At 38.3% G+C, this 13,106-nt stretch overlaps 1 protein-coding gene across 4 annotated transcripts in view; it reads left to right on the forward strand.

Annotated features, from left to right (window-relative positions):
- The window catches only part of LOC121870392, a 42,582-nt gene extending 32,933 nt beyond the window's left edge, over positions 1–9,649 (forward strand). For 3 of the 4 annotated variants that reach the window (XM_042372218.1, XM_042372216.1, XM_042372217.1), the window contains exon 5: positions 7,532–9,649. In XM_042372218.1, coding sequence (XP_042228152.1) covers positions 7,532–7,702 — 171 coding nt within the window. In that variant the 3' untranslated portion in view covers positions 7,703–9,649. The remainder of the gene's footprint in view (positions 1–7,531) is intronic. The other variant, XR_006089703.1, reaches the window with a different exon arrangement.
- Positions 9,650–13,106: the final 3,457 nt, after the last annotated feature.

Genomic DNA, 13,106 nt, shown 5'->3' on the forward strand with positions numbered 1-13,106 from the left:
GAAGATTATGCTTCTGTTTATTCGCTTTTTTTTAATTCTTCCTCCTGCTTCCTCCACTGGCGAATCATCTTCTCAGCAGGTGGTGGTCCGAAGTTTCTCTCTGTTGCCCTGTTTCCATGTTCTTTGGCATATCGCACTACTTCAAGTTTAAATGCGATATTATATTTATGTCTCCTTGATACACCTGCCATAGATGAGGCAGATAATTTACAGGAATGAAAATGGCTTGTGACACCAGTGAAGGCCTGGTAGTGAATGAACAAAGTTCTAGACATTCAAGTACAGTAGGTTCTCAAATTTCGCGAGTTTTTAATTTGACTTTTTTATTTGGACACCAAAAAAACACTACACAATTTCAAATTTCGACAGGTTTGAGTGTGCAAAATGAACAATACAATTCATTAATAATATTAAAACATACGCGGAGACGAGACGGCATTGTTTTCGTTAATGTTTACAAAACCAGTGACTGACTGGTTCTACATATAAAACTGAAGAAAATAAGTCCCTTGTTGTAGCTGTAGTAAAATAAATGTAAAAAAATTAATATGGTTGTTTTAAGTAATGTTAGTAAATGGAACGATAAAAGTTGATAACCATTAATGGGAAAGAAAAAAGTGAGACTGACCGTATGTATGTAAGTGCGCACATGTGAAAACATTTCGTCATTACTCTAGATAAGAATATGAAAGCTACACTTATTTATTGTTCATATATGTTTTAATTAATGTTTCTGAATTTAAAACAAAAATTCTACCCACCAGTGGTGGTAAAGTTGAAAACAAAAGGACAGTCAATGTTGTTGTGTGTGTTTTTACTCGGATGACGAAGTTGCCAAGTCATCAGGATCAACTCTAGCTGAAGTTGTTGAACATAAGAAATTTTCTGTGTTGTTTTTAGTTTTCATTTAACTTTTTCTGTGTTATTTTTGTTGGTTTATTTGGATGTTGCTTTATTACAGGTAGTAATTCGCCAAAAAAAGTAGGGTAAATAAGGCAAAATTTAGCCAAACATCGAAAGTACCAGACTCAAATAAATTTTCTCCATCGGAAGTTGTATTTAAATTTGGACGATTTGAATTTTGCGAGGTTTTTACAGTATAAATGGGTGTCCAAATATGAGAGCCTGCGTGTGAAGAAACAAACATTCCTGCGCTTTGAGACCAGCAGACAACCTTTAGCAATTCCTTAATAGATGGCGCTGCCGCACCACTGCCATTAGTAAACAAACTGCACAGCAGCAAGGGTTGTGTAGCTGCAGCCATTTATTTTTTTATTTTTTACAGACCGAGTAAGTAAATAATCGTATTTTTCGTAGTATATGAACAATATTAGTTAAATCAATTGTTTTGTAGTACTGTAATGAGGTAAGTCTTGGTAAGGGGCTGATTTCAGTTGACCCTAAGAAAACCTCTGCTACAACTCATCAACTAGCGTCCTGGAAGACGCCTGGTAATTTTCAAGGTATACTTTTGTTATAAAAAGTGAGTCTTCCAACCGAAAAATACGGTATTTCACTTGATTAACTAACTATAGTATTTCCATGCGAACCTGGCCCATAAGCTGCGCCTATCATCTATAGCTACAAATACTGTAGCCGATTGGTTCCCCTGAGCATTTTACTTCCCCTCGGACTGCGCATATATGAGCTTGTATTTATATCAACCTTTTATGATGAATATTTAAATTTTTCTAACATCCTCTCTGAAGTGCTAATGCCTTCAAATCATTTACATTTTGATAGTGCAGATATATAACTTTATTTTAGATAATAACAGGTCTGCTTCCAATTTTGAACACATTTGGGTTAGAATTTTCTAGGGACCAATCGGCTATTAGTATAAAAGAAGGGCTTTGCTTACAGGCCAGGTTAGCATGGAAAGGGTATAGTTCGCTAAATCGAGCGTAATTCCATTAAATTCTGTGCCGAATGAGCTGCTTGGCGCGTGGGGTTTGTTTACATCCGCTCAGTCTGTGTTCTGCTGCCACTGAGTGTGTTGTTCACTGCTACCTTTTGGTCTACATCTCAGTCAACTAACTACTGTACTTAGACATCATGTTGAAAGTCTCAGAAGTCTCAGAAAGGAAGTGGTGTTTGGGAGAAAGTCAAAAGAATGTGGCTATCAATTGGAAAAAAGTTTGGAAATTATAGAAAAATTTTAAAACAAACACCGAACCCCCGAGTTTAAGGTAAGCCATGAATATTGTTTCTGATATTTATATGTACATATGATGTGTCCGAGGTATCTCCGTAGGTGTAAGCGTATTAACTAGTTCACCGAATCGAGTGAAAGATAACGGAAAAAATTCCTTCCTCTAAATCGAGAGTTCGTTATATCGGAGTCTGTTAAATCAAGAGTGTACTGTACGTAACTTTCATCACTTATTTTTACTCAGTTTCAGGCACATACCATCCTAAATACATACAGTAATATCCCCGTTAGCCGGAACAATTGGTGCAGAGCATTTCTGGGGATGACAGATTTCCGGGTAACGAGGCGACTTTCTCAAACCCGGAAAAATTCCTTATCCCCGGAACCTTTTCCGGTTACTGGGTGTCTAAACTAGACATCTTGCACAGACGGACACTAGTCCACTTCCCCAGAATGTTTCTGGGTGCTGGAGATGTTTTCCTTGAGTCTAAACTACTGGAATCCATAAATATAGTTCTAATTAAGTTAGAAACTTCATTTCTTTATTATAATAATCCAGAATAGTTTATCTAAAAGTTTGTTAAATAAATATATTTAAAAATTAAAAATCTATATGATATGGGCGTGAATGAAATTGTGTGACAGCAAAGACTGGTATTTTCCACTCCCATGGAGCTGTGGGGGATTAGTGGGTCTCATGTAACTAACCTGACCTGATACAATGTCATCGAGGAAATACCGTAATATCTCCATTAGCCAGAATCCCTCTGAACCGGAACACTCCAATAGCCAGAATTGAAATTTGCTTTTAATTTTTCTGGAAAATTCTCTCAATTCCAGGTTTGGGAAAAATTCCAAGGTTGAAAATCAGGAGCATTTAATAAAAATTCATAAAAATAATGGAAAATCTCAAAAGTTTTATTTCTAGGTTTGGGAGCACATTTTAATAATAAAATACAGGTTGTACCTCTCTAGTCCGGCATTCTATGGTCTGGAAACTCCCGTCGTCCGGAACGATTTTAGTTTGTCCAATAGGTAGATAGGCAGCTTTTTTTTTTTTTTACTTATCTGAATTATTATTATTATTACAGGAGTATTAAATTTTTGCCCCTCAGGCCCCAATGTGGGTCAGTGACCTATGCCCGGGTGGGCTAATCCCCTTAAAAAAAAAAAGCCGCGGGAAATTAAGGTTTGTTTACATCCGGCAGTTCGGCTGCTCTCTCTCTCTCTCTCTGCTTGTCTATACAGAGTACAACATTTAACCCTTCAATATATATGAGCAGTAAATAAGTGTTGCTTTCATATTCTTATGTAGAGTAATGACGATATGTTTTCACATGTGCGCACTTACATACGCGCAGTCTCACTTTTTTTTACCATTAATGGTTAGCTACTTATATTGTTCCATTTATTAACATTAAATAACATTACAGGTACTTCAAACAACCATATTAATTTTTTTACATTAATTTTACTACAGCTAAAATCAGGGTCTTATTTTCTTCAGTTTTATATGTAGAACCAATCAGTCCCTGGTTTTGTAAGCTTTAACATAAACAATGCCGGCAGCCGTCTTGTCTCCTCTAATATTCCACGTATTATTAATAAATTGTATTGTTAATTTTGCACACACAAACATTAATTCAATAAAAACAAATTCAGAAACATTAATTAAAATATATATGAACAGTAAGTAAGTGTTGCTTTCATATTCTTATGTAAAGTAATGACGATATGTTTTCACGTGTGCGCACTTACATACGCGATCTCTCTTTTTTCTTTACCATTATCGTTAGCTACTTCTATTGTTCCATTTATTAACATTAAATAACATTACTTAAAACAACCATATTAATTTTACTGCAGCTACAACCAAGGTCTTATTTTCTTCAGTTTTGTATGTAGAACCAGTCAGTCACTGGTTTTGTAATCAACGGAAACAATTCTGTGTCATTTCCTCGTGTGTTTTAGTATTCTACGTTTCTATGAATTGTATTGCTCATTTTGCACACATAAACATTAATTCAATAAAAAAGACATTCAGTAATAAACAATAATGAATCTTTTGTACATGAGAGAAATGACGCTGTTTACACGATTATGCACGTCGTCTGCACGTTGGCGGGCCGTTCAAACCCGTCAAAATTCAAGTTTCTGCCGTCAAAATTTTTATTTATTTTTTTTTGTGTGTGTGTTCCAATAAAATACGTTAAGAATTAAAAACTAGCGAAATTTGAGAAGCTACTATACGACATTTAACCCTTCAATATGTCTTCAAAGAGAAAATCTGAGAAAATGGTGACCAAATCTCTCCAAATTTCTACCTCCCCATGTTTCTACCTCCCCATATTTCTACCTCCCCATTTGGAGATTCTGCACATATCTGCAGTGATAGAAGATGATAAAAGCTGTAGAAAAAGATCTAGTTTGAGAGTTAGGGTGAAGGGAAAAATGAGAAGAGTGAAGAGTAGAATCATCAACATAAGAATGGATAGATTTAATAGTACAGTACAGTGGAGTCTGCATTTACGCGGTCAATTGAACCCGTGGAGGCCCGCGTAAAACGAGAAACATGTAAATGAAATAACAGAACATATGGGATTAATTGAAATAGAGACTGGGCCGACCCCCAAACTCCACTTTTTCCGACACAATACATACCTTGTAGTCAAAATAGCATCTTAATTTTATGATGGTATGCACACACAATTAATAATTAAGAGAAATATCAATAATATTAGGTTTTTTAACACTTACGTTAGTAGAAAAGATGGCTGGGCACACAGGGATGGGAGGTTGGTTCCGAGGCAGAGGGTAGATTATTGGCCCTCACCTGTATCACTTGTATCAATTGTATCACTATCCACCACAGAGGCTTGCAGGGCCTCTTTGTCAAATCCCTCAAAGTCCATATCCTCACTATCACTGACTTGGGCCGGCTGTGGTGGGTGGCGGGTGAAGAACTCGGTAATGTTTTGATGACTGGGCAACCTTGTGCGCACCCTGCCCGCTCCGCTTCCTGTGTAAATGACCAAATTTACCGCGTAATTAAAGCATTTCATTCTGGCAAGGCACCGCGTAAATGACCAAACACATAAACAAAAGCCGCGTAAATGCAGACTCTACTGTATACTTTTGCTTTTACGGAATCTGATATGACGAACTCTTGATTTAGCGGAAGGCATTTTTCCATTATTTTTCTCTCGATTTAGTGAACTAGCTCGCTAAATCAAGATTAAATCTGTTAATAGGCTCACCCCTATGGTGTTGGAGGGTGTGTGTTGGTGGTGTTGGAGGGTGTGTGATGGTGGTGTTGGAGGGTGTGGGTTGGTGGTGTTGGAGGGTGTGTGTTACTGGTGTTGGGGGTGTGTGTGTATGTGATACTGAGGTGTGTTCCTGACACACACACACGCGAGAATTAAGACAATATGCATTCAGTGAGGGTCTTGTTGTGACTGCTTGGAGGAGAGATAAACATCAGCTATTGAGGATCTTATCGCTTGGCAACACTGGTCCATGTTACCATCCTTTCCACCCCATCTCTCTAATCACCCACACCTTTCTGCTTTCTCACTCCATATTTTAAAATGTTATGTTTCGTAATGTTGATGGGATACAACTTTGCTCATTTATACTTATATTTATCACAATCTCCCTAAAAATACTTAGGCTTTTGTCTTGATTCAAGACATCTTCAGGTCATGAAACCCACTAATCCCCCATCCAAGAAAGGGTGACCTGGCATTCCATCCCTGTAAATTTATTTGCCTCTAAAGATGTCTTGAATAAAAACGAAAGCTAAGGTGCTCTAGTGAAGTTAGTTGATCGAGAGGTAGTAGTTAACAACACACTCGGTGGTGGCAGGACACAGACCGAGCGGATGTAAACAAACTTGATGCGCCAAGTGACACGTGGTGCATTTGGCACGGAATTTAATGGAATCATGTTCGATTTAGCAAAATAGTTCGGTAAATTGAGCATACATAATGGAAAGCTCGATTTAGCGAAAATTTCAATTTGACGAACCAGGGTGGCTCGAATTAGTTCATTAAATAAAGAAAATACTGTAGTGTGAAGTAAATCATTGATTAAAAGAAGGAAGAGAGTAGGTTGAGAAAGAGTGAGAGATCAAACCCTTTACAACAACTGCCATCAATCTGTTCTCAAGGAAACTAGAAATGAGAGAACAGAGTGGAGGAGAGATAGCCAAAACTTGTGCCTTACCCTATCAAATGCTTTGGAGATGTCAAGAGCCATGACAAATGTTTCCCCATAATCCCTAGGAGAGGGTGACCAAAGATCGGTGTGATTGGAGAGCAGAGCACCAGTAGATCTCGCCTTGTTAGAGAAAGGCGTTCAAGGTGATGGGGAAAATGAGAGTTTAAGATCGTTTTGAAAATCCTGGAGAGGGATGAAGTCAGGGCAATGGGGCAGTAGTTAGAGGGATTAGAATGGTCACCCTTCTTTGGGATGGGCTGAACCAAGGCATGCTTCCAAGAAGAAGGAAAAGTTTGGGTTTTAAGGCAAAGGCAAAAGAGGCGAGCAAGCACAGGGGCCAGAATCTCAGCTCACTCCCTCAGACTATGAGGGGGTATTGTGTCTGATTCATGCACCTTATTCACATCCAGATAACCTTGATAAAGGTTGATAAGCATCACATTTTAACCATTTCACTACAGGAACACCACTTTTAATATTTTATTTGGCTAATGTCAGACAATTTTTTTCAGTAGAGAAGGGACCCCATACACAAGAGATTAGTAGATTATCTCCCCTAACCTCTTCACTAAGGGAATGCCAGTTTTAATATTTTATATGGCTAATGCCAAATGATATTATACACTAGAGAGGGGACTCCATACACAAGTGGTTAGGGGTCATAAAACATCGGAACTTCGTGTAGCTCCTACCAACCCACTAGGAATTCTTCCAAGAACTAAGTGGCTCAATTCACTCCTACAAGTGAGCCCTGTTGTACGTTTTATCCCCCGACTGTACCTTAGGTCAACCACTGGATCAAGTGGAAACAAACATACAACCTTTTTGTTTCATTGGTTGTGACAACAATGTTATTCTACCTTATCTGTCTAGATACTATGTCTGACTGTGAATCATATCAGACCATCTGGCTATAAATGAACTATATTGGTAGGTGTTTTGGTAGTACAGTATGGATTGCACAAGCAACTGTGTTTCTTCTCCATGATCATAAAATGGGATTTCAATTACAGTCCTTCATTTTTTGCCATACAGTTCTTTACTATTGGCAGACTTTTTTCAATATACAATTCACTTCGCATAGAATCAGAATGTTATTTTGGACATAATGTCAAAATATTTTTGCCACTGCCATCTCAACAATAGTATTTTTTATTCCAGGTTGAGACTGCAATGCTGGTTGTAGCCTATGATACTGGATTACCAGCTCATGTTCACACCTTGAAGAAGGAAGACTGTGAACGCTACTGGAAAATTTGGTGTACTAGGCTTACTCAGTTTTGGAAACAGCTTGAATTTCAAAAACCTGAATTGAAAACTGAAGAAGGGTAATGTTGATGCATCATATTCACAGCTGCAATTAAAAATTGATAATTTGAAGTAAGATATTATGGGTCAATTTTATAGAGCTGTATTGTACTGTTGCTTGGAAAATTTTCAACCAAATTCTGCCCTGTATATTTGTCATCAGAGGGGTAAAGGAGAGGTATGGAGTCCTGGTAATTGAGAACCATACCATATATTGTGTACTGAAGGAGCAGTCATTTTATTTTGCCATTACGTTTTCAACCCATGGAAAAGGGATCATTTAGTTGGATATACCTTCTGTATATTATGTTTAGGAAGCTTTGTACAGGGTAGTGTTCTGGTATTTCATTGTCTGATAAAGTTTTAGTTATACATTTATTACTCAACTGTTCTTAGTGAGGTATGGAGCAGCGATTATTTTTTTAATACTGCCCCTTGGATTTTATTCTTACCTATTTTATAGGAGAGGGAATCAAGCCATTGAATTAGATGGGGTATTTTCCTAATCACATTCCAGGCCTGTGAGACTTTAAATTTAACAGACCTGAGTAATTTTTTATTAGTTTGGGAAAACATATACTGAACAGCAGGGCATTTTTTACCAAATTTTCACCGGGGGTGGGGCAATTCTCTAAAAGGGCACTTTTAAAGACCAGAGCCGGTATACTCAAAACTTTTAAGTGCTAACAAACAGCTGTTAAGGTTGACATTTTCCTGTTAAACACTAACAGTACATACACAAAACTTTTAAGGGCCTTAATAGTACTGTTAAGTTAAAAGACCCCTGGAGCACTTTTAAGTCCCGTGATAGTCGTCGGTTAGTTGATACCATGGCAAACCAACAACAACATAAGCGGCGGCAATGCATTTATCGGGAAAGGAGAGATATATTTAGTGAATATAGTGTGTATATATTGAATATACAGTAGTGTGAATATATTGTGTATTCCCTCTTTATAGCAGAGATCTTCTTTCTTGACTTAGAAAATACTGAGAACCAGCATGTCTCACACTCTGCCACTGACCTTACCACACCAGGAAATGCAGCATTGACTCTAATGGTGATTTCCAGCCAGGCCCTCTTTTTGTCTTTATTATTCAGGAAAGGCTTGAAGCAGTCATTCAGTATTAGCTTATTCTCTTCAATGACCTCCACCAATAATAAAGTCTGGTCTGCTGTCCAGTTGGGCTTCCTTTTCTTTCGTAGTGTTAAGGCTTCCATTTCCGCGATGTTCGTCTTGTCCGCTCCTCAGTAACACGTGTGTGAGGGTTTGTTTACAAACAGCACGGCAAAGCCAAGCCACCGATCACTATCCTTGGTTAATATATCCTCCTTCAAACTGCATAGATTAGATTTTTCTTTCTTTTTAATTCTCAAAATGTAAATAAATGTAAGTATTGAAATTAAATTTCATAATTTTATTGAGGTTATTCAGCCATAAGACCATTTTATATCATGAATTCCTGCTATCCTTAGTGCTGTTTAGCAGTACTTAACAAACAACTGTTTGTGCTGTAAAAGTTTGCAGGTTAAGCTTTGTGTATACACTTTTAAATTTTACTGATACTGTCATTAGCAAAACAATTTTGTCATTAGCAGAAAAGTTTTGTGTATACCTGCCCTGGTTGGGGACATTGAAAGTTATTTAATTCAGTTTATGACTATTTCTGGTGTTACAAAGTAACAGATGGCAAAGCATGCATACAAATATACTGTATACCCAGTATATACTGTACTGTACAGATGTGATATATGCTGGCATATGTTACTGTACCATGTACTGTAGAGCACTACATGTATAAAAGATGTCACTATACTGTATGTACCATTATTGAACATGCAACAAGCTTAGGTTTGTTTGATGGAAATCGGTTTATAGTACTTTTTCTAACAGATATAAATAAAATTCTATTAACATTCACTAAATTTTATTTGTGTGAAATCAATCAAAAATAAACATATAATACATTTATGAAGTATTCTTGAGAAATTTACTTCATGCTGTATTTGTTGAAAAATAAAATATTAATAAAATAAAATTGATATGCACATTGTAACATAATAAACTAATAACAATATAAGTAACTATGAATTTGCATATGCAATCATGTAGTTGTGAAAAATCAAGTAGCAAATCATGTATAGTACCCCTGTATACATATACAGTGATATCCCCTTTCTCTTCGCCGCAATATTGCTTCACTCTCTCTCTTTATTGGGGAATGTCCGGTGGATTTGACATCCTGTGTACCACCGTCAAGGCCATGGGCTCGTAACACTAGTCTTGCTCGCGGTGCCAACCATTACTGTGTGGAAGTTGGTCACGCTCGAATAACTCATTATAGTACATCCTTTTTTCCTCACACTGCCAAAATGGGGAATGCTCTGCCTTCTTCTGTGTTTCCATACTCTTACAATATGTCTCACTTCAAAAAGCTGGTTTTCCAGCATCTTTTTGGTGTAGATTAACAAATTCTTTCTCTTCTATTTTTAATTCCTTTTTACTCTTATTTTTGTGCCCCCCAGGCCCCGTTGTGGGTTGATGACTTGTGTCCGGATTGACCATTTCCCGTAACGAAAAAAAAAAAAAGGTCAGAACAATTGGGGATGAGAGATTTATGGCTTACCAGACGACTTTCCCCAACCCGGAAAAATTCCTTATCCCCTGAATATTTTCCGATTACTGGGAAAAGTTTCCGAGTGTCTAAACTAACATCTTGCACAGGCAGATACTAGCCCACTTCCCCAGAATGTTTCTTTGTACTGGGGATGTTTACCTTGTGTCTAAATTACCAGAGTTCATAAATGCAGTTCTAATTAAGTTAGAAACTCCATTTCTTTCCTATAATAATTCAGAATAGTTTATCTAAAAGTTTGGTTAAATAAATACTTTATACGAGAATTCGATGATACGAGGTTAAGGAATTTGCACCTTATATTTGCTATACGAGCGATATTGTTCGATGATATGAGAAGCAAGTACGGTGACCACTGGGGTTAATTATACAGTAAGTCCTCGCTTAACGTCGAGGTTACTTTCCTGAAAATGCGACGTTACGAAACAACGTTAAGCGGATCAACTTTCCCCATAAGAAATATATAAAATATGGGAGTTATGTTCCTGAGCCTCCCTTAAGCATGCCCTCTAATTTACCTTGTAAATCACAGGAAGGTGATCCTTGGAGTAACCTTTCAGGACCCGTGGGTTGGCTGCGCGAGAAATCAACATAGGCTTCAGCTAGAAGTCGCCAACAGCGTTCACTCCAAACAGCAGCGTCAAGCGGTCTTTTGCCGCTTTAAAATCTGGCGCTCTTCCTTCTTCCTTGGAGAGATAGGTCCTTTCAGGTATCCTCTTCCAAAAGAGACCACTCTCATCCACATTGAAGACTTGCTTCGATGAGTAGCCTCCTTCCTGAATAATCTGTTTGAATTCAGGCGGGAATGTCTCGGCAGCAACCGTATCTGAACTAACAACTTCGCCAGTCGTCTTTATGTTGTGGAAGTTATAACGATGCTTAAATCATTGAATCCATCCTCGGCTGGCCGTAAAGGTCTCTTCCTTCAATCCTTCAACATCTGTTTCCTTTAGGTTGTCAAACAGGATCTGGCCTTATGCTGGATAACCATAAGGCTCACAAGGGCATTGCATTGATTCTCGTCCTCCATCCACATAGCCAGCATCTTTTCCACCTTTTTTTATTAAAGTGCTTCGAGTACGATTTGTCTTTGTTGCACTGAGAGTAGTACCACTTCCAGCACTAACCTTAATCTTGTTCGCATTGGTCTGGATAGTACGCACCATTGTAGGGGTTAGACCAAGCACAGCGGCTATGTCCACAGCACGTTCCCCTTTTTCAAAACAGGTTTAATACGTCCATTTTCGTAGCAAGGCTAATGGTCTTACGTTGCTTCTTCTCAACATGAGCATCAGTAGCACTTGATGGGCGCTTGGACTCCATTTCGAATGGTTAGAGTGCAGTATTTAGTGCAAAAACACTAAAGCACACACGAATGATGTGGAAGCATAACAGAGACTTGCTTGGGGACGCTGTGACGTTCCGCAGTGAGAGGTAGCTCGCCTAGCCGAGAGAGCGTAGAGCGGCCAGACGAGAGAGGGTGATGCACCATAAAAAGTAGTACGTGACGACACAAAAACGATGTTAAATTGATTCGTAGGCATGTTAAACAAATTATTTAAAGAGTAGCGACTTAGTACCGAAACAACGTTAAGCGGGATGATGTTATACGAGAACTTACTGTACTACAGACTTTTTCATGTGAAAGCCATAATTTTGAGCAACATATAACTGTACAGTACTCACTTTGTACTCAAATGTACTACACTAAAGGACTAAAATTTTTATCTTGTGCAAACTATGTGATGTTTATACTCAAATTAATTCCTATCTTACAGGGATTCCAGCAATGCAAGTTATATTCTGTTAAGTCTAGTCGGCGGCATTTTATGAGATAAAAACTTTAAGCCTAAAACCACCTTCACCCTGGCTGGGAGGATGGGGAAGGTGGAGGCGAGGTGTTGACAGCCAGCAGCGAAGGTTACCTAGTGCGTATCTATCTGTCATATAGAGGAGTTTAAGTTTTTCTCTTATAAAATGTCACTGAATTGACTTGGCAGAATATAACTTACATTGCTGGAATTCTTGTAGGATAGTGACTAATTTGAGTACAAACATCCCATAGTTTGCACTTGACATAAAATTTTTAGTAACTAACTTTGTATATTTGAGTACAGGTTTGCCCTTATGACAATTATTTCTTTTACCTTTTCACAATATGTATTTTGGATGATGTGTGCAGGTAAATGAGTAAGAATAAATGAAGAAAGTTACGGGCAGTGTATTGGGCCTGCTGTTGTTTGTTTGTTTCATAAATGACATGCCTGACGTTGTACACTCCTCCATACAAATGTTTGCCGATGACGCCAAGTTATTTCGGGAAATTAAAAACCAAGCGGACTGTGAAGAGCTGCAGAAGGACCTCTGTAGGCTCCAGGAATGGTCGAAGAAATGGCTGCTGAGATTCAATGTCACGAAGTGACGGTAAGGAGGCGTATCATATGTCCCAACGGGATGAAGAAACTGCACTAGTTGAGACTGTGTGTGAGAAGGACCTAGGTGTGTATGTTGACAATGAGCTGAAGTTCTCGGGCCATTGTGATAAGAAGGCAAATCAGGCAAATAAATTATTGGGTCTTATAAGAAGGTCGTTCAGATATCTAGACGGTCCGTCCCTCGTAACGATCTTCAGGAGTGAAGTGCTTCCCCATCTGGAGTACTGTCACCCCATCTGGTCCCCGAGATATGCTAGGGACTGTCAGTTGGTTGAAAATGTTCAAAGGAGGGCCACCAGACTGGTGCCTGCACTTTGGCCCCTCAGCTACCCTGAGAGATTGGAGCGCCTGAACTT

The sequence above is a fragment of the Homarus americanus genome, unplaced genomic scaffold (genome assembly GCF_018991925.1).
Source record: "Homarus americanus isolate GMGI-L3 unplaced genomic scaffold, GMGI_Hamer_2.0 scaffold40856, whole genome shotgun sequence".
NCBI classification, from domain to species: domain Eukaryota; kingdom Metazoa; phylum Arthropoda; class Malacostraca; order Decapoda; family Nephropidae; genus Homarus; species Homarus americanus.